Genomic DNA, 26,914 nt, shown 5'->3' with positions numbered 1-26,914 from the left:
AAAAAGAGAAAGAAACAGACGAAGGGCCTTAGGGTTTCAAAAGTTCTAAATTCAATTGGTTAGTCAATTTAATCCCTTTTTTTAATTTTATGTTTTTGGAATCTTGGTATTAAATACTACCCAACCCATGTCAAAATTTTAGAATTTATTGAGTTTTTAAATATTGTTAATGTTTTATAATTTTAGTATTAGGGATTAAATTGATAGATTTTAAATTAGAAGTGAAAAAGGATTAAATTGTAGAAAAATTGTAAATTTTGAGTAATAGGGACTAAATTGTGAAAAATTAAAAATTTAGGGATTTAAGTGAAATTAAAGAGTTAAATCTAGTTTAAAGTGGAAAATGAACGAAAATATAGAATTGATTGTGAAGAAATAAAATTAGTCTCGGTTTAGGGACTAAATTAGAATTTAGACAAATGTTGAGTAAAAGTTGAAATATGCAATATGAAATTTAAATTGTATTGTATTGATAAATTTTAATTGTTTTAATTCTGTAGCTAATTTTGTACTAGAACCCTCGACTAAAAAGGAAAAAGATAAAGTCGACGAAGAATAGCTCGAAATTTTTAGTTTGTATTTCTATAATCTGAATTTAGTTGTTAATTATTATAATTTAATTTAATGTACATGGTAAGTGTTGAGGTGAGAATTATTGTGTTTTGCAATTGAAATGGATTGATTTAGTATGTGATGAATTTATTGAATTTATATTGATTGAATTGGTATATATATATTGAATATATTAATTATTTGAATAGAAATTTTTAGGACCAGCATACTCACTCAACCAGCCTTTTGTGCATGCTTGCATGTGGAATTGTCACCAATTTTGCATGTACGTGCATTGCTCGTAACAGTCATGCATAGGACACAAGATTAGCATTCATACATAAATTTATATACTGTCAATGTATTCTAATTTGTTAATGTCATACTCACTCAACCGGCCTTTGTTGCATGCTTGCATGTGGAATTGTCACCAATTTTGCATGTACGGGTATTGCTCTCAACACTCATGCATAGGACATAAGATTAGCAATGTAGCTTGTTTTCCATACATAAATTTATACACAATCCATGTATTATAATTTGTTAATGCATACTCACTCAACCCGCCTTTTTTGTGCGCAGTTGTCGTCGCCTTTCTTGCATGTACATCATTGCTCGCAATGCTCTAGGACATATAATTAGCAATATAATTAATTGTTAATGCATAAATTTATATACTATCAATGTATTGAATAGATATCAATACATGCTATCAATGATATTAATCATTTAGTGATATTTGAAGGACCATCTATGATTTTCCTAGAAGAAGATAGTTATTCGAGTATTCTTATGAGATCAAGTAGTAACTAATTTTTCTTATATTTAGGCTTCGCGTAATTCATTTCTACCAAAACAAAAAAAAAATACTAATACTATCATATATAATAGACGAAAATTCAATCATATATATATATTACCAAGAGCGGATTGATCTGTTATGCATTATAACTGGCTCTCAAAAAAACTAAAAAGTACAAAATTTCAGAATTAAAGGAGGAGGATTTGATAGATACTTCCACGTGTTAACACACACAGCAGGTAGCACACAGCGTCCATAACTCAAGTGATTCCAGATGGTTACCACAGAAATTTGAAAACAATAAAACCCGCTAGCCAGTTTGCAACTACAAATATAATTCATTCAGTTGAAAGCAAAATTGCTGGCTCCTGCGAACGAAAATGCAGAGGAGAAGTAATCGACCATCGCCATTGCCAGTGGCATCTCCTGCTCCAGAGGATAACCATTCTCCGCTCAAATCAACCATTTTCAACAAAAGGAAGAGGACTATAGCAGCTAACGCCTCCCATTCGACTCCAGCTTCCGCTTTCTTCAACCTCCAGTCCTCACCGCCTAATCACAAAACCCTAACCACCATCTCCGATCTCAAGGAATTTGCGTCTTTTCGACTGGAGGATATAAAGCGTAACCTCATCGACCGATCTCACTCTGAGATTCTTAAGGATCTTGACGCCTCTCACTCGCGCCTCCATAAGCGCTTCAAGGTCTCTCTCACTTATTCCTGCTGATCCGCTTGATTATTTACATGAAATCAGGGGACCTTTGAATTTTAAAAGTTGTTATAATTAGACTGTTTTTTTTTTCTTAATTATTCTACTGCTAATTGCTTTTCCTAATTTGACAGATCCAGACACAAGCATGCCAACAAGCGATTGAGGAAGCTGAAAAGGAATACAAGAAGATATTGGAAAAGATTGATGAAAGCCATGAAGCAATGAAAGTAAATCTTTCGACACTGAATAAATGAGAAATTAACCATATTCTACAAATAAACTTTTTTCCCAGTTCCGACACTATCATCTAATTTCCTTTTCTTTGTGTTCAATTTCAGGCTTCATATGCAGAATTCATGGCAGATGCACAAGCCACTGCTTCCCGTGGTATTTTCGTGCTACTTCTTTTCATCGCCACTGTTATTTCAACACGGTCTTTCATTATTATTGCTACGTTTTACAGTGTTTACTGCTTAGCAGAGAGTTCCCTAATTTGTCGAAAATTAATAGGAACCTAACGAAAGAGTTCATAAAAGATCATCTGGAAACTGGTTATGTTTAAGTTGCTTTTAAATCGGTGGATCCTTCATCTAGCTTTACCTATGGAAATCTAATTTTCATCACGCCACACATATTTTACATTTTAGTGAAATTTTCATCATCTTATTGTCCATTTGTGTTGCTGTCAGTTTGCAAAACTTCCATTTCTGAGCTTTCTAAGTCATTTGAGAAACGAATTGACGATCTCCGCAACCAATTTGGAATGCCATCCGCTTAGATTTGATTCTGAAACTGAACGACAATCCCCTCTGGATCTTCTTTTCTGGTATTTTTATCACCTTTTTTTTTTTCTAAATTACATGAATCTCTTAAATAGTAAACTTCCTTTTTGGTATGTTTGTCATTTTTGTTTCAGCTTCCCATAGGAAATAACTTTAAATTTAACGTAATCATCTTCTGATGTATCTGCAATAAGCTGTGATTTTCAGGAACTGATGAAAAGCAATTTGGCTTTTGGAGGACCTGTATAATTTGCAGACCAATGGAATTTTATTGTTGGACAAATAGTGTGTGTAGTGTATTGCTAATGTCGTGGTAGCTAGCTGTTTCTGATTTGGAAAATTTTAAGCTTAATTAGCTAAAACAGATCAAAAATAAAATGTCGGCTCAGGTTCCGCTAACAATTTTAGGTGGAAGTAGAAATCATCTCAACACATGGGCAAAAACATACCTCAATGAAACACCCCGTTTATTTTTTATGTTGTTTTTCTGCCAGTTAATTTTGCTACATGTCCCTAAACTATAATTTTCATTTTATATTAGCCCTAAAACTTCAAAATATTCTAGTTCCATATTTAAACTATCAATGTTATTTTAGTTTTGTCTTTCAATTATTAAAACGGTCAAATGGTATGTTAAATCTGATGTGATGTAATTTAAAATAAAATTTTAAAAAAGTAAAATGTTTTTGCACAATTTAAAACTAAAAATTAAATAAAATCGAAGAGAGAGAATGAGAGATAAAACTTTTATAAAAACTTTGAAAATTTCAAAACTTATATTTTTACGACACTTATTTTTAGAATTTCTTTTCATTTTAATCTATATCATATAAGATTTAATATTTTATTTAACAGGCAAATTAATAATTTTAATAACGAACCTTTTTGTACAACTTCAATAATTAAAAATGTAATTAAAAAGTTTAAAGATGAATTTAAAATGAATGTTGTAGCGGTCCTTACACTTGCTTCCTTATTTGTTATTTATGGCTATTAGTTTATTTAATATTTCTGCTTATCAGTTGGTTTGTTGCATGTTGTATTTTAATTTTTTTAACCTACCTAAATTTCAAAATTTAAAATTTCAGTTCGGTTAGACCGTTAATTAATTATACTATTTTGAAATCTTATATAATCAATATATTACAAGTTACAATATATGTAATGCCATGTCATTTATTATTTTCATTTAATATTTATATAAAAAATAGCCAATGTCAATAGGTAAGATACATGTTTTCATACCTCCTATTAACGGGACATAGATTCAAGATGGATACACGAATCATCGAACTATCACACTAATATATCTAGCACTCAGTGCCTCATCGGTACATTCGAAGTATAATATACACTTAATTTGTTCCTCATCGGTTTAAACCAAAGTATATAAATGTGCCTAGCACCTCATTGGAATGTTTGAAGTATAATATGTGTTCCGTATCTCATTGGTATAAACCAAAGTATAATCTCGTACACTAATCCTATGGCATGCCAACTATACTCGACTTTGTCTGAAACTGTTAATAGGGTAACCAATGTTTCAAACATATATTCATGATCCACATTTCACATTTTCATACATAGCTAATTTACATCATGTTCAATTCAATTCAATTCATACCATTTCATATCATCATATGCATATTATCACAATTTCACAAGTCACCAACTATTTTATACTTATCTATTTATGAGACAATTAAGTTCATTATCTTAAACATAGTTAATTGCAAAAATCCATACACGTAATTTGAATTTAAATCATGAAAGCACAAACTGTAATAGCTACTCGTCTACGACCCTCACCTTTCATTTATCTCAAAATGACTCGACGTCATCTTTAGCTACTTACAATAATTCAATTATAGAAATGATATTAGTTTTCACCAAATCACATAAAAATACAAATTAAACATAATTCGCATTTTAGTCTCTATATCTGAAATGCTCATATTTTTCGATATTTAACTTCGAATCAAAATCAAATTTCATATTCTTTCATTAGGGACATTGTACTTTTAATCTATATCATAAATTTTCAGCAATTTCTAATTTATTCAATTTAATCTCTAATGACATAAATCAACTATATAATTTAGTTGAATTTCAAATTAAATCCACCATTTCCCTACTAATTTTGCAACACCATGCATGAACTTGAGCATTTAGCAACTAATTTTTCTAAGCTTCTCAACCATGAAAATTTAATCAAAACATCGATAATTCATTAATCTAAACATTGGGTTAGTTCAATCCAACTTATTTAAGCTTAAATCTATCTTAAATTATCAAAATAAGCCTCATACCTTAGTTAATTTTGTTGGACGGCAAACAAGAATGAAAGAGGGAAATTTTCTTTTTCTTTCTAATGGTTTCGGCGAGGAGAGAAGAAGGTAATTTGAAGTTTTTATCATCCATTAATATGTTTTATATAATTTAAGTTTTTAATTAACATATTTATTTTAATATTTAAAGGTTAAAAATTAAGTTAACATTATTAATAGGTGATAATAATCATGTTTCAACACTAACATATTTTCTTTAATGTTTATTTACTCTAATGTCCTTGGCATAATATCCAATAAGGTCCTCCCTATTTTCCAAATAAAAATTCATTAACGATTGGCCCTTTACAATTTAATCTTTGCGCTACAATAAATAATTATCTTAATTTAATTACTCAACCCTGTACTAATATATTTTCATATTAAATATGAAAATCATTCAATCTATAAGTTCACCGACTCGGTTTATAGAATTGAGTTCGAATCAAGTTGTTAGATTAATCGTAAAATTTAATGAAATGAATTTAACCGTAATAGTTTTGGGTGTGACTATAATTTCAAAAATTCAAAAAATATAAAGACATAAAAATATAATTTATGCATAATACAAATACTAAAAATATAGATTATAGTAGAGGCGAATATAAAAAACATAGGCTTAGGTAGTTTCTATTGGGCTTCATCTTATATTTTCTAGATTTGAACAGAAGAGCCCAATATTTGGAGTTTTTGACATGGGCTTTGTCCAAGCCTGCAAAGTGCAAACGTTAGTTAGACCATAAAAAGTTGTAATTAGGGAAGAGAGTGTTGGGAAGACTCGAAAGATTGGCCTGTTTTTCCGGGATGCCTCTCGTACTTTCTCTTTTTCATTGTTGTTCTCAGATTTTTGCCCACTCTAACAGTAAAGTAACTTTATTTCAAAGAGGAAAAAATAGAATGAATAAAAAATTTGAAATGTAGCTCTCTGGCTTTGGAATAGCGTCATAAAGTTGGAGTGACTGCTAAAAGGAATGCAGCAATGTTAATGTAGTACCATATATGCTTCCACTCACTGTTCTTTTTTGAGAATCATCCAAGGCCTGTCCCAAATCTCCGCAGCTAGATGATGTTATAATTGGGTTTGGCCTTGTTTCTTCTTTTCTCGATTTGTATTTCAATAATAATCTTCTATTCTTATCAGACTCAAAAGCTTGGAATGATTGGAGTGTTTGTTTCCTCGGACATCATTAATAGAAGATTTCTCAAAAGGGGTTTAAATTCAAATTTTAAATACTAGTGTTGTAACTTTGACTGCTGAACAATTCCTAATGCAAAAAGGAAGAAGAATGAGATTCTTCCCCATCAAACATGAAAAAAAGGAGACTTCTTTTAGTGAAGAGTGCAGTAATAGGGAGGGTTTTGGGAACACATATATGTATCGATTTATTTTGAAATAAAGGAATATTTGGTGGTGGTGTAGTTGTGTTAAAGAAATTAGCAAACCTTGCCTGCCTGCCTGCCTGCCTGCTTTTTTTTCATGTATGAGATCAACTTTAATGGGCCATATATAGGTATGGGCTACAAATCAACACAGGCCGATATAATGATTGCAGGGGAGATCAGATCATCATAGATTCTGCTATTTTTTCTTTATTCTTTTTCTTCCTTCTAGATTCTGAAAGAGACTAGAAGATATTCATACATTTATGGAGATTGTGAATAACATGAGGAAGCAAGTTCTAATGTTTTAATATTTGCCATCCTAGTACCCATATAGCCCTATGATAAGGTGTACGGCATCTTCAAAGCTAAGCAAGCATATCCTTATTATAATATTTGAAACAAGAAGAAAACAGTGTAGTATGTCTCTTCTTTTAAGCAAAAAATAAAAATGGGAAGTGAAGCCGGAAATCAAAAGAAACAAGTGTAATCAAAATTAAAGTAATCAAAACATTGGAAATGGGGAAAGAGTTGGGGATTGAGATTACATTAGATCTACTTTAGAATGGATCGCTGAATGGCTTTATAATCACTTTTCAAACTACATTCCTAACGTTAACAACATACCCCAACCCCCTGGCCCTACCTTTCATTTTTCAAGTGCCACCAAACTGTCTCACTTGTGCCATATTTTCATGTTGCTACTACTTCAGTTTTTTTAAAACCTCTCCATCTTCATGTATAGGAATAGGATAGGGGTTTATTTATTTATTTATTTCTGATATGCTGACTGGTACATGAACATATATTAAATATGGTTGTTCCTTTACATGCATAGAGAATAGATAAAGAGACGTGAAGAAAATCAGAAAGTTGGGTAATTAAAGTAGTAGATGGTATTTTTGAAATTGCTAAACCCTGAACCAAATAAATAGGTAAGGGAATGAGTGGGATGGCTTTAAACCTTGACTATGCTTTTCTTGCTTAAGAAGAAGTTGTCTTTAACCAAAAGCTTAGCAGTGCCATGGCCCTGCCATGTGGCCATCTCAACCGAGGGGGGGGGGGGGATGGATGTTGCATATGTATTAAAGAAGAATATTGATTCAGATTAGCCTCAAAAGAAGACAGTGGTTGGCAGTGTAGTGAAGAAAGGTTAGGAGATGGCATTGAGTTGTTTTGTTGTCCCTCTATCCCAAGCATTCTTTGCTTAAAGACAGGTTAGCCCCAGGAATAAAGCCAAGGCCAAAAACAAAAACAATACCTACACTGTGTGCTTAAAGTTAAGAAATATAAAAAAAAAAGCACACACTTGCCCATGATAATTCCAAAAAAACACCAAATACAAATAGCAACCAATGCTGACAACCGACAATAGCCAGTTAACATCTCTCTGGGTTAAAAGTTCTGCGTCTGCCATCTGTGCCCGAAAAAACAGAAACAGTTCTCAAAAGAATTAGTGACCGGTCACAGCCGGTTTAGTTTAGTCAGTGACCAGATGTCTACTTGAAGTACAATAATCTCTGAAACATTAATGGAGACTTGGGACGGTTTCTTCAGTCCGTGGCCATTGCTCAGACAAATAAGAATCTACCATAACCGTAACCCCCCCCCCCCCCAAACACCCTTTTCTTCTTAATAAAAATCTCTTAGTTTAAATTTGGGGTCTCTTATTAGAATCCATTTTTGCTATATATATATGTTGACAAGATAGGAGATCTTCCTATATTCCAATTTGGATTTGTAACAGTGTTGATTCTTTCACCAGCTGCGCATCCAAGTACCACACCTCCTTCAGTCTGATTGGACCATCCATCCATGCATGCACTCCAACCCGGCCCCCCTGTCTTCCCTATAAAACTCCCTACTGTTTCATATATACATGCATATATTGATGAAATACCAAAATACTGTTTATTTTAATATATATATGCAAAAAAGTTTAAGAAGTGCGTGGATCAATTGGTACGTGAAGCTGTTCCTATATATAATATTTTGACTGAATGTACTTGACCTTTCTGCTTCTGATGTCACCGTCTACAGCAACCTCATACATGCCAGCTTAATTATTTTTACACTAATAGCAATATACTACACATATAGTTGTTCTTCTTATTGGTTAGTAATTCCTTAATCATTACACATTTAAGAACGATTTCCACATTCATGATCGATGTATGCTTCAAAACTTGGCAACCTTGTTATTCCCTCTATTTCTTCATTTAATTACTTTAGTTTTTTTCATTTTTCTCATGGAAGAAAGCGTGCATTAGGTTGCTTAATTACTTGGATTGCCAAGTGTTAAAAAAAGGTTTTGCATGTGCACAACTTAGCTACCCCTACCCCAAGCAATCTAATATAATATATATGTGTGTGTATATAGACACCTAAGCTAACCCTAATCTAGTTATTCTAAAGCCAAAACTTAATATTAACCAATGATTCTATACTTGATGGGTAGTAAACTTTTGTCATCACTTTCTAAGAAAAGGTTTTCCTCGTCTCGAGGGAATGAATGACCAATCCCTTCATGCACTTAACCTAAAAACAAACGTACTATTAGAACGTAAGCACAAATACTAGTTAAAATGTTGAAGCCAGTGTCCATGATTGGCAAACACGTCTTTCTTAAGTTGGAAATAATATTAGAATATCCAGTAGTTTTTAAAATTTGTTGTTTGCGTATATAAAAACAAAAAAGGAAAGTATCTTAGAAAGAGATATCATGGAATTACTTGATGAATTCCAATCCATCTGATCATATCAAATTTTTAACTTAACTTCCCCATTACCTTTTCCTTTTCCTCTTTTTCTCTTTTTCTTCACCTTAAGGGGGAAGCCATTAGCCAAGCCACGATTTTGTTTACTTTCTTCCATGGATGCACTAACAAAAACAATCGATATAGATTTTGCATGGTCGTGATGCCAAATTTCAAAATCTTTGAATCATAAAGCTAATTAAAACGGGTGATAAAGCCAACAATATCTCATCTTTTAAAATGAAGATTGATGACAGCTAAAGAAATTCATATCAACAAAAATATTCACATAAAAAAAAGTAAAAATGTAGTTCTTGTTGTCGTTTTGGAGAAAAAAAATTAAAATTGATAAAAGTCTCCTTTCAATAATATTCACTCTCTTTTTTCATGCAAATATTTGTTCCCAGATGGTGGTGTAACAAGGACCCCTCATCAGGGTGTCTAATTATTCATTTAATTTTAGGAACTCTGATTTTGAGGGATTTGTTTCGATATTAAGATGAAAAAGGAAACTAGGTTTATGTTAATATAAAAACAAAAATGAAATGGTGATGCGACGCTTCATCATAACTCGCAACTACTAATCACTCATCTCATAAGGAAATCCCAGCCATTGGTGTCGACGATGGAGTCTAAACCAATACAGCTTCGCCACGTACCCTACTTACAGTACACGTAAGAGATCCCAAAACTTTATTGCATCAGCAAAACACGTGGGGCCAACATGTCCTCCCGTCTCCGATCAGTACCGATTTGTTGCCTCTAATAGCTAATAAGAACACATTTTTCCGTTATTTAACGGCAGAATCCACTGATGCCGTCAACACCTCCTAACCCCGTCTCACAGTCTGAGTCAAGTAGTAGGGTGTCTATTACTATATAAATACCTGGCCCTCAATTTGTTTGCGTCTCCTTGTCTCTCTGTCCGAGTGTTTTGTCTTAACATATATTTATTTTTAATTAGCTATTTTTGGCTTCATTTGCCGAAATCTAAATCCCCGGGCTTTCCATATACAAAACATTCCGTTTTTGGGAAGGTCTGGGATTCTCGGCCGATATATCGCCTGCATTTTTGTCACCCAATCCGGATATATATTGTTGTACGTTTTCTGTTTAATCTGATATCTTTTCCTTCTTCATTTATCAAAAAATTTTTTCGGCTGGAATTCGTTGGATTTTCCATTCTTAAGTTTTAAAGCTTTCTTGTGTTCCTTTTTTTTTTTTCCTGTTTCAAAGCTTCAAGCTTCAATCTCCAAGACATTCAAAGCTTTACTGGGTTATTAAAGTTGGCCAGTGGGTAAGTGGGTCTTAATTCTTTTTTCCCTAGCTTTTATTTTTCTTTAATTTTTTTCTCAGCAACCAAACAAAGCGTTACTTTTCCTTTATTCTTTGCATCATTGTATACGTAGTGTAATTAAAGCTATGGCTTCTGAGTATGTGCTTGAATGAACGGGAAACCACCAGTTTTGATATTGTAGCTGTGGGAAAAAAAAACAGAGTAGAGCAGAGCAGAAAACAGAGAGCAGAGGAAATGAAATTAGAAAGAGAGAGAGAGAGAGTGAGTGAATTAGAGGTATAAAGAACGACAGCTAAGAAAAAAGAAGAGCAATTGAAGGGTATTAAAGGGTAAGTCGTTTTCGAACAATAAATGATGCCAAATAGTAGTAGTTTTCAGGCTTTCAACTGAAACAAATCTCAATGTCCAACAGTTGCTCCTCAATATTCTCTCGTCACTTTGTCTCTTTGTTTCTCGACACTTGAAATAGGCCCATCTTCTTCTTCTTCTTCGATAAAAATACATTGGTCCATCCATCCATCTATCTCCCACCAAAAAAGAAAAAGAAAAACTACTGTGCTACTGCTCCAATGTTTCTCTATATTATTCTTGGGTTGCTTTTTTGCTTTTGGTTTTTTAAATTCAATTTCCTTCATTTAAATTAGTATGTCAGAAACATCGGCTTGCTTCAACAGATCATTGTTTTATTTTGAATCTTTGCTGGTTACGTTAAAGCAAAGCATAGATTCCAACCTTGGTCCTTGTTCAATTAGGTTACTTTCCAATCGCTTATGTCCCATTATGTTTCCTTTCCTTTTTTTCTTTTAAAATTTTCCAATAATTGACTGCTTATTTTATTTGATTTTTTTTTTTTAATATAGCAAGGAAACACTTTTTGGGAAGGTGTTGGGGGGCCTTACTTCTCTGATCCCAAGCTCTTTTTCTTTTTACTTCTCTTTTCCTTTCTGTCGTTGTCAAAAGAAAAAAAAAACTCGATTCAATAAGGTATGATGCTGATGCAACATTCACACTTGTTGGGGATTGTTTTCTTGTATGGTTTTGATTTTTTTTTTTTGGGGGGGGGGGTTTCTTTGTTCCTTTTCCATCCATTTGTTTTGTTTTTCTCGGGTGCCAAACATGCTGGAATTAGATCCTTTGTTTTTATCTGAATGGAGCAGTCTTTTTTTTTTATTGTAACAATGTCTGCAAGTATGTCTCCCCATCTCTGAACCAACCAGTACTGCATGAAAGAATCTTCCATGCGTTTCAATTGACCATCATTACCCTCACCCCCCAAACGTGAAATAAATTAGTAATCTACAATTTTTTGCCTCTTTGCAGGGATAAGTAGACAGCAACAAGAAAAGGAGTAATCAAAAGCAGAGGGATTTTTTTTTAAGAAAAAAAATGTTTACGTGCATAGCTTGCACAAAGCAAATGGCGGATGGAGGTGAAGAAGTAGAAGGAGCGCGTGGAAGTGGGACTCCCAGCACCAAAGAAGCTGTCAAAAGCCTGACCACGCAGGTTCTACTTATATCATCTCTTCGCTATCTTTTTTTACAATGCTTGTTGGCATGGTCTAGCCTTGAGCCTTCCTTCTTTTCTTCATTCGTTGAATCAATGGTAGCTTAGGCTTTGCTTTAGTTCAGTTTCCTTTTTTTCTACTTTGGGCTTTGTTTGTGAGAAGGAACAAAAACATAATCCCAATTAGCCTTCGGGGGTGGGGGGTGGGGGGGTGGGGGGGCAGGACCACCTTTTTCTTCTTTGGACTCTTTTCTATTGGCATCTTTCCTTTCACGTTTATTCATGTATCTACACCACTGTTTTAATTTAATCCTATTACTTAATTACTTTACTGCAAAAGCTGTGCATCGAGTGGGGCCTTTTAACCATTTCTTTCCATGTAATTCTGCTGTATTCAAGATATCGGCTATACGCAGTGATCCTCAAAAAAATCAAAAGTATTGTTATAGGATGAGAGTAAATGGATGGATTTTGGGTTTGGCTTTACTCAAAACCAGCTTTAGGCTTGTTAGCCAGAGCATTAATTAAGAAAGAGAGGATTGTGGGCATGAAAACATGGGCAACATCCTTGGAAGGATCCGATGGGGAAACCGGGGTTTTAACAAAGTGGCTAAAAGCGGGAACCTTTGGAGTAAAACGGAGAGGTTCCAGTACAGTATGTATTTGAGTACAGTGCAGGGGCTATGGGTGATGGGATTTGAACCTAGGGCGCACTAGGGTGTTGGTATATGCTGGTAGATCTTTGCGTGACTTAGAGCAACAAGAATCCCGCCACAAGCAATCTCCATCCGCCGTTACCCTTGTACTAATTTATTAGTTTTTTCCTTCTGTTTCTTGTTTTAGACCTCTAGGAGTCTCAATATGTCTACTAATATGGGTGTTACTTATTCTCTGGGTTTTTAGCTTAGATTTCGATGGATAGAATCACTTCCATGATTCCTGGCCAAAGTCCTCCCTCCCTATGTTCCTTGTAGGTTTCAAGAAAACAGATGTGCCTGACATGGACAGCTTCAAATTTTATTTTATGCACTTATTCAAGAAAAAGAAACAAATTTGTTGTTTTTACTACCCTTTTGACTGCTACCATTTCTCTTATTCCCTTGCAGCACTTGATTATTTTTGGGGGGAATGTTTAAATGGCTTTGAAAGTAAAGTCGAGCAAAATGCAATAAGGGGGATTAGGAAGTAAAGTGGGGATATGTTTAGTAAAGACAAAATGGTGTAAAAACGAAGAAAAGACTCCCAAGTGTCGTGGGCCTGACCCACCATTGAATTCTTGTCGATCCACTGTGTTTGAAAAGTAATGGAGGGGGAGGATATGGGAAAAGAAAAGGGAAATTCTATGCGTGCTAATGGCTGAGCGAGTGATATCTCATAAACTGACAGCTAGAATAGAACAGCTCTCAGGTGGTAGCAGAGAAGTACATTTTTTTTATGATTTCAGACTGTTAGACCAACAGTGTTGACTGTAATAATATTCCCCATGATATTCACAGTTGACAATCTCCTTTTGGTGTGTGTATTCTATCCCTTTTTCTTTTTCGTAGATCTTCCTGTCGGCCTCTACTGTGCACACTAGCTTGGATTTGGATTTAAACACCAATCAAATAAACCACTTCAAATTTCTGCATAAATCTAGGCCTTATATTAACTTTGTAGATTGAAATCAATAATTCATAACAAGATAGTTAAGGTTTTGATTATGGTTGTTAGATTGAACACATCAATGCAGTTCCAGGAATGTCGAATTTTTGTTTTTGGCTTCTTATTTAACTTTAAATTTTGATAATATGTAGATCAAGGATATGGCATTGAAATTTTCTGGAGCTTACAAGCAATGCAAGCCTTGCACAGGCTCCAGCAGCTACAAGAAAGGAAGTCGACCATATCCAGATTTTGATGCTGCTTCAGAAGGGGTTCCTTACCCCTACATGGGTGGAAGCTCTAGCTCAACGCCTGCATGGGACTTCACCAATGCCAGTCATCATCCAGGAAGGTCAGATTCCAGATTTACAGGGGCATTCAGTGGTGACAAAACTCCTGGCTATAGGGAGTCTTTCTCGGTCCAGGACCTGGTGTTAGAAGATGAGGATGAGCCCAAGGAATGGATGGCACAAGTGGAGCCTGGGGTTCATATAACTTTTGTCTCTCTCCCTAATGGAGGAAATGATCTAAAACGGATTCGATTCAGGTATACATGCCGTCAACTTATCCATACCAGCAATGGGAATGTACTTTTTGAGCTTTTGTTAGTGAAATTTAATGAGGCGTGTATATATACGGAAACTGACGTTGCTTAGGCTTTGAATATTGAAGCCGGGAGATGTTTAACAAGTGGCAAGCGCAGCGGTGGTGGGGTGAGAATTATGATAGAATCATGGAGCTCTACAATGTACAGAGATTTAATCGTCAAGCATTACATACTCCCCCAAGGTCTGAGGATGAGGTAAAACACATTCTGTTACTTACATATAAATCTGGTGAGAATTATCATGTAAAACATTCCCTGTTATTCCAAGATGAAATCAGTAACAGAAAAATTATACACTTCAGACGCAGAGGGATTCGACATACTCAAGGGTGGGATCGGCAATGGAAAGCCCTATGGCTCATTGGACGCCAAGAAACAACTATAAGCCTTACAGTGCAGGGCCTAGTGGGTTTTGTCCGGGTGGCACAAGAGGGGATGCATCATTTGATGCTTCACGGACGACCACCTCCTCTAGAGATGAGCCTTCTGTTTCGGTGAGCAATGCGAGTGAGATGGAGGCAGAATGGGTTGAACAGGATGAACCAGGGGTTTACATTACCATCAGACAGTTGGCTGATGGCACCAGGGAACTCCGGCGTGTCAGATTCAGGTAATCTATTTACATTTAGGCTTAACTTGAGATTATGATTTAGACACGTATACCAAGAATATGTCAAAATTTGATGTATTTGGGTTATGAAATTGGGCAGCCGCGAAAGATTTGGAGAAGTAAATGCAAAGCAGTGGTGGGAGGAGAACAGAGAAAGGATACAAGCACAATACCTTTAAATTTATGATAGTATTGCACCAAAAAAAAAAAAAGGAAATTTAAAATTACAAAAAGGAAGAGCAGCGGTGGATCCAAATGTGTGTTTGCAGTTGGATGTTCCCTCTCAATTTTGGTTATGATAGCGGATAAGAGTAAGACAGATTTTACAGGGCAATTGGGGGCTGTCACCTTTACTTTGTAACTGATCTAATAATAATATGTCCTTTCACTCCAAAACTAATCTCAGTCAATTTTTCATTCATGGTGACAACCCAATTGGGTTTTGTTTCCCAGCTGCTGCTGGCCACCCCTTTTTTTATATTTATTTTTTTGTTGGGCTGCCAATTTTTAGGGGGCTTTTATACTACCACCTTAGAAGACCTTTTGGGTCGGGAATTACCTTCTCCGCGGTTGTTTTGTTTGTTATTTTGTAATACAGAACTTGACAGTTGAAGAAATGAAATTCAAATTATCCCATGCACATTGCTGTCTTTGTTTTCTTTTTCTTACGAATTAGAGGAATTACACGACACTTCGAAGGTAATAAAACTGTTGAAGGCGTAGCAGTTAGGCAACCATTCTCTCAACGTTGGAATTCAATAACGATATTATCTCTAGTTTCTCATATATTAACCGGTTTCAACTTTCACACCCTCGGAAATACGTCCTTGACTAAGAAAAGCGAATTATAACTGCAGTGAGATTCCGGAACTTTTTTTTTCTGAAAGACCAAGTTTATTTTCTTTACAATAAAATACTTAAAAAAAAGAAAAAAAGAAAACCTTTCACCCCAATAACCAAATAAACTGGTTTTGTACCGGAGAAGAAATTTCAACATGCAAACCAAATTCATTGACAAACTGGCACTTCATTATCAAAGCAAAGGCCAATAGAAACAAAAGCCACTCTCTCAATTATTTGTAACAGAACACAACACATGTATCATATTATGGTTATTGTTAAGAAAACACACAAACGTAAGACATAAATGATAAAACCAAAGCTCTCCTGCTCATTCCGATATTTGGACTCCATCGATATATAATACCCCAAGAAATGCATTATTATTAAAAAGACCATCTCATCATTCCACGCTACCTTCTTTCCGGTGATCAAGTATCAGTAGGGTTGGCAAAAGAAACATGTCATTAGAATCCGCAGTCCACAGAACCCCAGCCTTTATATGCAGAGTGCCTTATTTGCCCAACATTCAGCCGCCGATTTCCAATTGTCACATTTGCCAACTTCTCCGCTACATCTGAAGCTCCAATGGCATTCCTATCCTTGTTGATGGATGTGGCAACTGGACCAATCACTATATTTTCATGTCAATAACATCCAGAATACCAAACAAGACAGTAACGCAAGAACATCTTTCCAGCTCAATTACATTCATCTTCAACAACCAAAATGTGTAAAGTATTATATGGTCGACTTTAACCATATATAGAGTTCATTTTCCTTATTTTTAAAAGGGCTGTTAATATTCAAATACTAATAGTCATGTAGTCATAATATGATAGATATCTAGATACAATGAAAAAGCAACACTTCAATACATACATAGATATATAAATGCTTACATGGACTCTTTCTTCCTGGTGGTTGATACCTTGGTTGTTTGGCAAAGCTCTTCAAGGATTTATCATTCTTATTAAGATCCTTTAGGGTGGAACAGGAAAAAAAAAAGAACAAAGAACAAGACCATATTTAGAAGCATTGTACAAAAATCACTACAAGAGAAGCAGAACCACTGATACACATTAGATTACAATTACCTGATTAACCATCTCCAGCTTGCGTTGCACACCTGCATGTATCAACCATAAGTAGGGAATCCCATCATATAAGATCTTGTAGGAAATAAACAGCATTTGCAGTTGCAATTTGGACGAACAAAACAAAGGAACAACCATATACAGCTCCATAAAAATGCAATGCTGACAATTTAGTTGCTAATACGATCACTAATCAGAAGACCAAATCCAACGTCATTACTGAACTACCCCAGAGCATTATTACACACTAAAATACATTACCTGTGCCCACAGCTGCATTTGCCTTCAGAGTAGAATGATTGCCAGTGCGCTTTGCATTAGGTAGAAACCCAGAGAATCTCCTAGGTGATTGCTGTTCCCATGTTCCTTTCACCCCAACTATGCATGCAAATTAAATATTAGGAACAAACTAAACCAGATAACGAATTCCCTCAAAAAGAGTGAGCAAAACTGGTAAGAGCTTTGAACAAACCAGATGGAGGAGTTCCAGACACAGCTGCTTTGGGACGAAGAGAGGGCGGAACATAATAACAGCTCTGCACAACAAAGAGAAATTATGTCAGAAAAGCACTAGCAACAACATAATTGCCATTTTAACCTCATAAAAGAACACCCCAGAACAATATTAAGAACACCAAAATAACGATAAAAGACACACCACCTGAAAGAAAGGATGTCGAAGGGCCTCGGCAGCCGATGGCCTTTTGCGAGGATCCCATGAACAGAGAGACTAAAAACAAAAGCCAAGCAAAAGTCAATTTGAACAGTCCCATCAAGGATAATAAAAAGCAACAAAGAGCAGACTTGCACTTAACTGTAATAAGGTTGATTGCATCATCACTTGCTGATGGTACCAACAAAGACAGATGCACACCAGGGAACTTAAATGTTCAATAACACAGATGAAAAAAAAATCAGCTTCTACTCTCTAGTAATATGACCACACTAACTTTACATTGGTAAAATAACTTCGAATTAAAGCTATGAAGCATGTAATCACAATTTAGAGGGAGTAAGACCTGTTGGAATTGGTAGTTTATAGATCTTGCAAGGTTAAGCCCGTCAGACCACGTATACTTAGTTGGAGTACCTAATACACTGCAGATTTTGTAGATTTCATCTGCTTCACTGCACACATAATGAAAGGTTAGCATCAATCCTGTGAACAACCGGCCAATTACCCCTAGTTGCAGAACAGACTAGTAAAGAAAAATAAACATCACCCATGTCCAAGATGGCATAATCTCGGGGGGAAAGTTCACAGAAAAAATAATAAATTAAAAGAACATACCTGGCACCAGGAAAAAGAGGACGTAAGGTGAACAACTCGGCCATTATAGCACCCATCGCCCACATATCTGTAAGCAAGGAGATAAAGGCATAATTAGAAGGCTGCTAGCATTTCCATACGTAAGTGAATAAGAACCGATTACACAGAGAACTTGCCAACTTTTGAAGTATACAGGTATGATTGAAGAAGTATTTCAGGCGCACGATACCTAAACAAGTCGAAGTTTAGATAGTAGTAATAGAAAAAAACAGAAAATAGGGAAAACCAAATAAACCATCAAAAGTATCAAACTTACCAGCGTGTTGAGACATATTCTGTGTATGGAGGATGTGAACTGATTTCACGTGCAAGACCAAAATCAGCAATTTTGATTATGTCTCTAGAAACCAACAAATTCTCTAGAAATAAAAGGGCAGTTAGTCGCATAATATATCTTTTGAGTAAATGTACAGAGAAAAAAACATGAATCCTGTAGATTAAATTAAACAATACCTGGCTTTAGGTCACGATGAAAATATCCACACTGGTGTATGTATGCAAGACCTTGAAAGACTTGGAAGCACCAATTTCTGATTTCTACTTCTGAAAAATGCTTTTCTCTGTCTTTCATAAGCTGGTAAAGATTGCATTCCTGGGATAATTGCATGTTTTCAGAAAGATAGCTAAAGCTCCAAAGATCATAGAGCAAGTTATAACACAAATACAAGCAGTCACTTACCATATATTCAAACACAAAGTACAGAACGTTATTTTCCCTGATGACTTCCTTAAGCTTCACAATATTGGGATGATTCATTCTCCTCAGAGACTGTCAAAAGAGATAGATTATAATGCATATGAAAAGAAAAAAGGAGTAAAACCAGAACAAAGGGACTCATATTACCTTAACTTCTCTCAGATTCACACACTCTTCCCACGAGTAATATTTCTTCTTCATTTTCTTAATTGCAACCTTCAAAACAGATGATACATATTTGAAAAGGATATATCAGAGTCAACACATCAAAAGAAACGTGTTTTTACAATTTCAAATAAATAAAATTGTGGGCATACTCACAACTTCACCAGACAGCTTATTAATAGCTCTCCACACACAACCAAATGTCCCGTCACCAACTTCCCTGAGTAACTTGTACCTAATACCATCCAAAAATTGATAAGCAAATCTTAACTTGTAGAAAATAAATAAACTGTCTAGCACATCACAGATAAAACAACATACCTCTCCATTCTTGCAGAACAAAAAGTAGCCCTTTCTTTATTCAAGAGATGTATAAGAAACAACGGTAGTCATATGAGATATATCTTCAGAAGAAGATTGCTTGTATTAGAAACTATAAAAACATAAATTGTGCTGCTGGTCAGCTAAATCCACCATTAATTTCCTCTGGCAAGATGCAAAAGCATATAAAACCAGAAATTTTATTGTCGATGGGCTTCAGAGCTTTATTTGTTACTAAACCCACAGCTTCGAGCAGAGAACAGGTATCAATGGAAGGAACAGATGAACTCCACAAAACATACTGATAGGACACAACCAGAATGATGTGCTCTATCAAACAGGAATGATCCAAAGCTCAAGATACACTTTACTTGGTTCAAAAGCTTCATTGCAGTCAACTCATCTAGGATAAATAGAAACTGTTGCAGAAAGCTCAAAACACCAACATCTCATCACTGATCAGTGCCCATCAGGAGCAATAACAGAAAACTAACTTAGAACTACAACTGCTACAGCTTAGCATGCAACTTTAAACTGTCTATCGATAGAGTCAGACCTGTGATAACAGAAGAACAAGAAAAATATGATAGAGATCAGAAAAAGTTCAACCAGTTTAACAGATATCGGCGAACATGATTATGCAGATACATGGAGCACCTGAAAAGCATTTTCCCAAAATCCTCATCTGGATGTTGTATCATCAATTCACTGCAAATAAAATATTTAGATCCTACTATCTTATTTTTAATCGAACAGAGAAAACAGAATTGCTTACTTGCGGAAATGTGCTAAAAATCCAACACCTATCTCAGAAAAAACTAGCATTCCAGCTCCTGTGTTGTGTGTTAAAAGGAGACTGAGAACTAAGTGCAATTGACAAAGGAAACCAAAAGAAAATCTCCACGGGCAAGGAACCGCCAATCGAGTACTTCTTGGAAGAAAAACACTCGGAAAAGGTAGCAATTTGACCAAAAGCACACTTGTTCCATGTCTTGAAAAGGAAACTAAATCCAAGTCAGGTACAAGCTGATATTAAGAAAAACATCAATCGAAACTTTGAGTTAAGATAGATCTAACATGGGCACATTGAATTTCTACAAGAAAATAAGAAAATAGTAACATAACTCATGAACAATACTTATACAAAGCTTACTGTTTCTCGCCAAAAAAAAGAGAGGATAGAAGTACAGTATTACTCAGAAAAGAGTACACACTAATTCAAGAATACAATATGCAACAACAAACAAAAACTGAAATAACTTTCAGTCTAAGCGATATATCTACAAAAACTGGAATATTCAATCAACAAAATCCAACTAGCGTCGACTCGGCAGATCAGGATAAGTCAATGCCCAATTCGAGTTAACAACAATTCATATTCTCTGATTATAGTAAACCAAGCAAGCAAGCAAGAATCCCCGTGAGACAAGCATCATAAAACATCAATAGCAACTAATTAATTTAGGAAAAGATGAACAAACCCCAAGATATTATCTGATAAATCAAACACGGAAACCCTTATCGATGAAATCACTTAATTCAATACGAATCCCTAATTATGAAACAGGCGGAGAAAACAACGTATCTATATCCATAAATTGGAAAATAGATTGGATAAAAAGAATCCTAATAAACCCTAAACATGAAAAAGAAAAAAGAGAGAAAAAGAAAAGAAGGAAAAAGAAGAGAAGGTGTCAGATCTAAACCTGAAAAAGAAGAGGCAAAAACACCGTCGCCAAGGACGGGAGGAGGTGGAATCCAGAGCTTCGCTATTTCTCTCTCGCAAAAGTAGAATTTTTGGGTGTCTTTTTTGTTTGATTGGATTTATTATGGAGCGAAATACGGAATGGCCTTTAATATTGTTATTGGTTCATCTTGTGCGTGGGTAATTTTTATTTTTATTGTTTGGAAATGCGTGTCTATACTGGGTACGGTAGTCAATATTCCCCTACTTACTGTTGGCCCGTTCCTTCGCTCTCTCCGTTTCTTCTAGATTTCCTCCCGTCATTCTGATCATATTGATGGGCCCAAACCCAACTCCTATTGGTAATCAAAATACTTTTCTAAAGAAAATATCTTGTATATTAAAATAAATCTAAAAAAAGTAAATTTCGTGTTTAAAATTTTTGAAATTTTAATCTCATCAATATTTTCTATCTTATTTTAAACGAGAATTTTTTAAAATGCAAATCTTTGCCACTATTTTGTTTAAATAAATAAGCTTTAGGTAAATTTAACAATTTGAATTTTATGAGTTAAAATAGTTGTAAAAAATAATATAAAAATGTAGTATGAACATCATTAAATTTATAAGTATATAGTGTAATTAAATAAGTTTTGAAAGTAGTAAGACTGGACTTCTTATTTAAGCATTTGAATCAAGTTTAAATTTTGGGTTCGACATGTAAAACACAAATAAAATAAGATTATAATATTTAAAAAAATAATTATTTTTAAATGAAATTTGGATAAAAATACTTTTAAAGTTCTTTATAAATTTTGAAAACATTCTTTCTTTTTTAAAAAAATATCAATCCCGAATACAAATATTCTTCTAGAATACCCTTTTTTTAATCATTAGAAAAATGAAAACAATCAATGGACCACTTAAAAGAAGAGAAAAAGGGGAATGTAGTTTAAGCTTGGTGGGTGCGTGGCAACATATTCAACCTCGCCTCGGGTTGCTGTTAAATGAATTGGCGCCACCTGTCCGACTAAGAATTCTAGGTGTAGCTGTAGACGTTACACGTCATTTACAAACTGACCGCCCCCTTTTTTTAATTGCAGAATACCCGGAAACTAGGCGGCCATTGTAATTGCCATTTATGCTTAAAATTGAGTTCGGCAAATAGACAGTGCCCTCCGTCCCTACTTGGTTGGGCCTTCACTTAGTCCATAATCTTTGGATTTAGGGTTTTAGTCTAATAAAAAATGATTTAGAAAGCAGAAAGAGTTTTCATTACACTTGTAAAATCACAACTGGGAAGGAAGTGACAAAATAATAATATTTCCACAGCCATCCCAAATTGACAACATATAGAAGAAAGAAAATAAGGCCCACAAAAAATATATAGAAAAAAAAATTAAAAATCTGTGTATAGAATAGATAGATGCCTTACAAAGAATATATATCTATAAAATCAACTATTATTGGGGGGAGGCTAACCCTTCAATGGACGAATATGAATTTAGAGGCTCTTTGATTTCTATGGATATGCTTGTATCCGTATGCAACTTCCATCTTTTCAGCTCCAACGTTACGCTTGGAAGAACAATAATATTATATTATATAGTACTTTTTAACTTAACCAGGCAAGACATAGATTGTCATCTTGAACTGCTGCTAGCGGAATACCAGAGCTTTTTCTGGCAAACTAATAACTTCTCCTTGGCTACACCATATTCGGTGTCTTCTCTATGGCAGCTCCACCTCAATCCCTTGGCAATGCTGGCTATTGCATCAATAAAATAGCTTGATTCCCGTATTAATGCGTACCCCTTGGGTCGCAGGATTCGGTCCATCTCCAACAGCACATACTTCATGTCACACCTGCCAAAACCAAACATGCAATTATGTTCTCAACCCAGAACAAAGCAAAGAACATCAAATGGGAAATGCACCCAATATCTACCTGTGGCTCTCAGCTGTGAAGAGGCCGTCAAGGTGAAGGAGATCATATGTTCGAGGATATGTTGAAAATGCTTCACACCTGGAAAAGATGCAACAGATTAGACACCCATGAGAAACATCAAAAGAACAACATGACTAGGATTCAGATGCCATGTAAATGCATTTGAAAGTACCAATCATGATAAGTTCCAATAAGGCCACGATCGTAGACCACAGGCAGTGTGTTGGCAGCGTAGGAAGACACCACATTCATGGTCCACAGGGGATCATCAATAACAGCTGCAGCAAAACCTCCATAAACTGTATTCATGTCCATAACATTCCTTATCTCATTGGTCCCAAGTGCAGGGAGTAACTTTTTGTAGTGCTTGGCTCGGACCTTCCACTTGCTGTCATCATGCTTTAAAGCACTGCTACTCCCACCGGGAACATTTGAGATGCGTTCAGGTGCGACTTGCAACCTCTCTGGCCACTTTGGCAGGGACTCTAAGGCTGACTTCTTAAGTTCTGGCTTTGGGACTACAACACACGGGCGGATTGGAGTGTACCATGCTGAATCTGGTTCAAGACTATCATCACACTTGGCAGGGTAGACATCTGGCTCAGCAAGCTTATTGTAGCAACTACTATCTGAAGATTTCTGCCACACAGCAATATCGTCCTTCTTGGCATACATTTTAAAGCACATTGAAGTCAACAAACCCTCCAACTTCTCATAATCTGATTTCTGCTCTTCCACAGTTGTATTCCATCCTCGCCAACGGTTTTCGTAGTTTACAGGAGGTCCGGACAAGACCCAAAAACCACCAGGACGGAGTATGCGATGAACTTCAAGGAGATATATTCCACCTGTAGGCAAGAGCATCTATGTTTTAAAAACTACAAGAGTGAACAAAAGGGGCACTTATTTGATACAACATAAGCAAAGTAAAAGCATGCAGTGTCAACAATGATAAGTAACAAATTATAATGGAAACTCGTACTAGTTTGGCATAAGTTCATAGATAATGAGAAGATTATGTTATTTCATAAACAACAGTTAAAGCACAGCTGAGGGTGCAAGCTATTTACCGAATTCAGTCCATGGGATAAGGCATCTTGAGCAATGAGCCATATCAAACGAATTTGAAGGGAAAGGAAGGCGCTGGGTAGAAATGACACCAAGAATTGCAGGTATTCCTCGTTCCAATGCAAACTGCACCTGAGCTTCATGATTATCTCTCGGCGCAAGAGAAACTGTCAAAATCCCACGATCTAATAGATCACCTCCCCAACTTGCAACCTGCAAATAAATTAGAAAAAGAAAAGGTTCAAATTTTGGAGAGAAATAGGAAGTGGGAAGCAAAGAGACAGACAATCAGTTGCTTCCATAAGTCAATTTAAACATCGGAAACAACAACTGCAACTCACCCCACAACCGGTATCAATAGCAGTTCGAACCGTGCCATCTCTCATTTCAGGGATCAAATCTTGCATCAAATCAACATAAGCACCAACACCTCTAGGGAACATAGTACCACCACCGGGAAACAGGAATTTCTCTCCTTGTTTCCTCAGCCAGTTCTGATTAGATTTCTGCTTATTGATCCAATTATATGGCACATTCCTGGAAGTACATCAACATGTTATTATACCATGCGAACTAAAGACAAATAGATAGATAAATAATTTAACAAAGCAATTTGATCCTCTCAGTCATCAACTAGCTATAGTGTACCTGTACCAACATTCATCACGGCTCTTTGGCCATCTGATAGGTGGCTTATACCCATCAGGAGGTGGAACCAAGCATTGCTTCCTCTCCAACATCGGAGGACAGTGGCGTTCCAAGAAAGTAAGCCGATGCGAACCATACTTCCTCCACCTCTGCAGCAATAAACACAACTCATCAGCACAACAATTTAAGGTCAAGCAGCCTTAACTTCATTAAATGAACAGTCATGTATTATTACCCGGGGATCAGTGCATGGAGTGTAATCCTGGAAATCAGCGCTGCATTCCTGGAAAGCCATGGATTTGATTTGAAGGGGGTCCACTGCAGGTTCCTTAGGAGAAGAAACAGTCTTGGAAACATACTGCACACTCTTTCCCTCTAGTCGACTTTTCTCAGAACAGAAGATTCCTCCAAGATAGAAAGAAAACCCACATAGAACGATAACAAGCAATGTTGCAGGGACAATCTTGAAAGGTTTTTCAGGTTGTGAATTATATTTTCCATCTTTATGCTTCATGATTTCAGAACTATTTAGTTACTGCAATACAAAAGCAACAATCAGTCAAAACAGAAACGAAGAACTCAACTGAGAAACACAGTTTCTGAATTTTTTTCCCTCGGGTAGATGGGAGCAAGTGAATGCCTGTTGTTGAACAAAATTGGTGTGCAAAAAACTAAAAAAGAAAGCCCATCAATGTGTAACATGAGGTGCACGTACTGATGGTTTAATTTTAAAATGAGATGTTAGCTTTCTAGGAGAGATCTGAGTGATGGATACAGAAAGCATCCATCAACCCGGTAGAGGACGGAAAGGGAAAGGAAAACCACGCACGCACCACCACACCAGGAATCAAATTTAATGTAGATCTTGCTAGCAATGCGGAGCCTAAAGACAAGACCTTTAAAGCTGTAAAACTCGAGAGATCTAATGCCAACTACTACCGACATATCTGCATGGTTACTTTGCCTTTATATCTTTCACATGATATAGGGACCCAACTTAGCATCATAACCACGGTCCCCATTCATTCTATATTTGATACACACACACTCTCCCCCACTGAGTCAAAAAGGTAACAGATAAACTACAGATTTGGCTTGCTACCCACAGCATGGAAAGGAAAAAAGGGAACCCAGACATGCTTTATAGTCATTTCCTTGACATGGAAGAAAAGGTTAAATCGAGGTCAGTGAAGGCCAACCGGATCTTTTTGTTTTTGTTTTTTATTTATCATCAACAATTAACCAATGAACAAAAATGCAAAAAGCACACAGTACCAAATGCCAATATGCCGTTTATGCACTAACTTGGAAGCAAAGTATGGAACTTTTTCTTTATTCAAAATTTAGAAACACCAAGAAAACTGGAAAAGAATAAAAAAAAAAAAAACAAAGGAAAGATTTCGTTGGACTAGTAATTTAGAAGGGAGAAGAACCACAGTTTGATGTATATAAGGAGAAACCAAGACTTTCCCAAGTGATTAACTGAGAATAGGAAATTGATAGAGAGAGAGGAAGAAAGAAAAAAGAAAAAAAAAGAGGTCAGATCTGTTGAGGCAATGCCAGAGTTATACACTAAAGAAAAACAAGAAAAAGAAAAGAAGGATTGTATTTGGAAATTGAGTGTACCTTGCCTCACTTCTCTACAATTACACGGTGCCTGTGACTGTCTGAGTTACAAAAAGGAAGAAGAAAAAAGAGGGGAGGTGTGTGTATAATTACGGTACAGGGGTTTGTATTAAAACGAATGGGAGGATAAGAAAAGAGATAAATGAGCTGCAAAAACATACAAGTAAACACAAACAAACGCAGAACAAGCTCAGGCTTTTAAATAAGGTGAAAGAGGTCCTTGGCCCTGTCTTTCTGCCTGGCTGTCGAATCCCCCTCGTCTCCACTAATTTCTATTGCTTCTTTTTCTACTAATATGTTTAGGTTTATTTTATTATTAAAGCTTTTTAAAACAAAGGGCATAAAAACTATATATATATATATTCTTGACTTTTTTTTATTTACAAATTGAGTGTTTTATATTATTTTTGTAAAAAAAATTATAATAACGACGGTTACGAGCTCTTGAAATTGACCATTCTTACTTGATATTTAAATATTTTTATTAATATATTTAAATTTAAAAATTATATATATT

At 35.5% G+C, this 26,914-nt stretch overlaps 4 protein-coding genes across 9 annotated transcripts; 2 read left to right on the top strand and 2 right to left on the bottom strand.

The window, feature by feature from the left end:
* Positions 1–1,712: 1,712 nt before the first annotated feature.
* Positions 1,713–3,308, top strand: LOC105764949 (uncharacterized). Its single transcript, XM_012583779.2, has 5 exons — positions 1,713–2,058; positions 2,199–2,294; positions 2,406–2,454; positions 2,757–2,893; positions 3,057–3,308. Exons 1-4 carry the CDS (start codon positions 1,735–1,737, stop codon positions 2,843–2,845), a joined length of 558 nt encoding a protein of 185 aa, XP_012439233.1. The 5' UTR covers positions 1,713–1,734; the 3' UTR covers positions 2,846–2,893; positions 3,057–3,308.
* Positions 3,309–10,215: 6,907 nt separating this feature from the next.
* On the top strand, positions 10,216–15,609 carry LOC105764948 (protein BREVIS RADIX). 4 transcript variants are annotated; one of them, XM_052624765.1, is made up of 8 exons: positions 10,216–10,412; positions 10,549–10,609; positions 10,722–10,938; positions 11,930–12,112; positions 13,909–14,303; positions 14,429–14,558; positions 14,666–14,973; positions 15,074–15,609. In XM_052624765.1, exons 4-8 carry the CDS (start codon positions 11,996–11,998, stop codon positions 15,150–15,152), a joined length of 1,029 nt encoding a protein of 342 aa, XP_052480725.1. In that variant the 5' UTR covers positions 10,216–10,412; positions 10,549–10,609; positions 10,722–10,938; positions 11,930–11,995; the 3' UTR covers positions 15,153–15,609. The 4 variants fall into 4 exon arrangements, with proteins under 4 accessions (XP_052480725.1, XP_012439226.1, XP_012439230.1 ...); XM_012583772.2 differs by lacking the exon at positions 10,722–10,938; XM_012583776.2 differs by lacking the exons at positions 10,216–10,412; positions 10,549–10,609; positions 10,722–10,938 and adding an exon at positions 11,517–11,593.
* A 371-nt stretch (positions 15,610–15,980) lies between these two features.
* LOC105764947 (cyclin-dependent kinase F-4) lies at positions 15,981–21,295 on the bottom strand. The gene is given in 20 exon segments (XM_012583770.2): positions 15,981–16,318; positions 16,320–16,447; positions 16,716–16,794; positions 16,911–16,942; positions 17,172–17,288; positions 17,383–17,446; positions 17,572–17,640; positions 17,726–17,791; positions 17,930–18,038; positions 18,202–18,268; positions 18,357–18,409; positions 18,497–18,599; positions 18,694–18,832; positions 18,920–19,009; positions 19,085–19,153; positions 19,259–19,337; positions 19,424–19,979; positions 20,081–20,131; positions 20,199–20,449; positions 21,130–21,295. Coding segments are annotated over 17 exon segments (1,374 nt in total). The 5' UTR covers positions 19,432–19,979; positions 20,081–20,131; positions 20,199–20,449; positions 21,130–21,295; the 3' UTR covers positions 15,981–16,216.
* A 1,063-nt stretch (positions 21,296–22,358) lies between these two features.
* Positions 22,359–26,659, bottom strand: LOC105764945 (probable methyltransferase PMT21). Of its 3 annotated transcripts, none has more exons than XM_012583767.2 (8): positions 26,398–26,659; positions 25,007–25,306; positions 24,772–24,920; positions 24,465–24,660; positions 24,126–24,336; positions 23,228–23,903; positions 23,056–23,133; positions 22,359–22,973 (listed from the first exon to the last, which is right to left on the bottom strand). In XM_012583767.2, exons 2-8 carry the CDS (start codon positions 25,283–25,285, stop codon positions 22,751–22,753), a joined length of 1,812 nt encoding a protein of 603 aa, XP_012439221.1. In that variant the 5' UTR covers positions 25,286–25,306; positions 26,398–26,659; the 3' UTR covers positions 22,359–22,750. The 3 variants fall into 3 exon arrangements, with proteins under 3 accessions (XP_012439221.1, XP_052481377.1, XP_012439222.1); XM_052625417.1 differs by having other exon boundaries at positions 26,559–26,582; XM_012583768.2 differs by lacking the exon at positions 26,398–26,659 and adding an exon at positions 25,487–25,970.
* Positions 26,660–26,914: the final 255 nt, after the last annotated feature.

The sequence above is a fragment of the Gossypium raimondii genome, chromosome 12, assembly GCF_025698545.1.
Source record: "Gossypium raimondii isolate GPD5lz chromosome 12, ASM2569854v1, whole genome shotgun sequence".
Taxonomy (NCBI): Eukaryota; Viridiplantae; Streptophyta; class Magnoliopsida; order Malvales; family Malvaceae; genus Gossypium; species Gossypium raimondii.
Note: the sequence above shows the minus strand (reverse complement) of the source record. Positions and strands in the feature narration are given on the sequence as shown.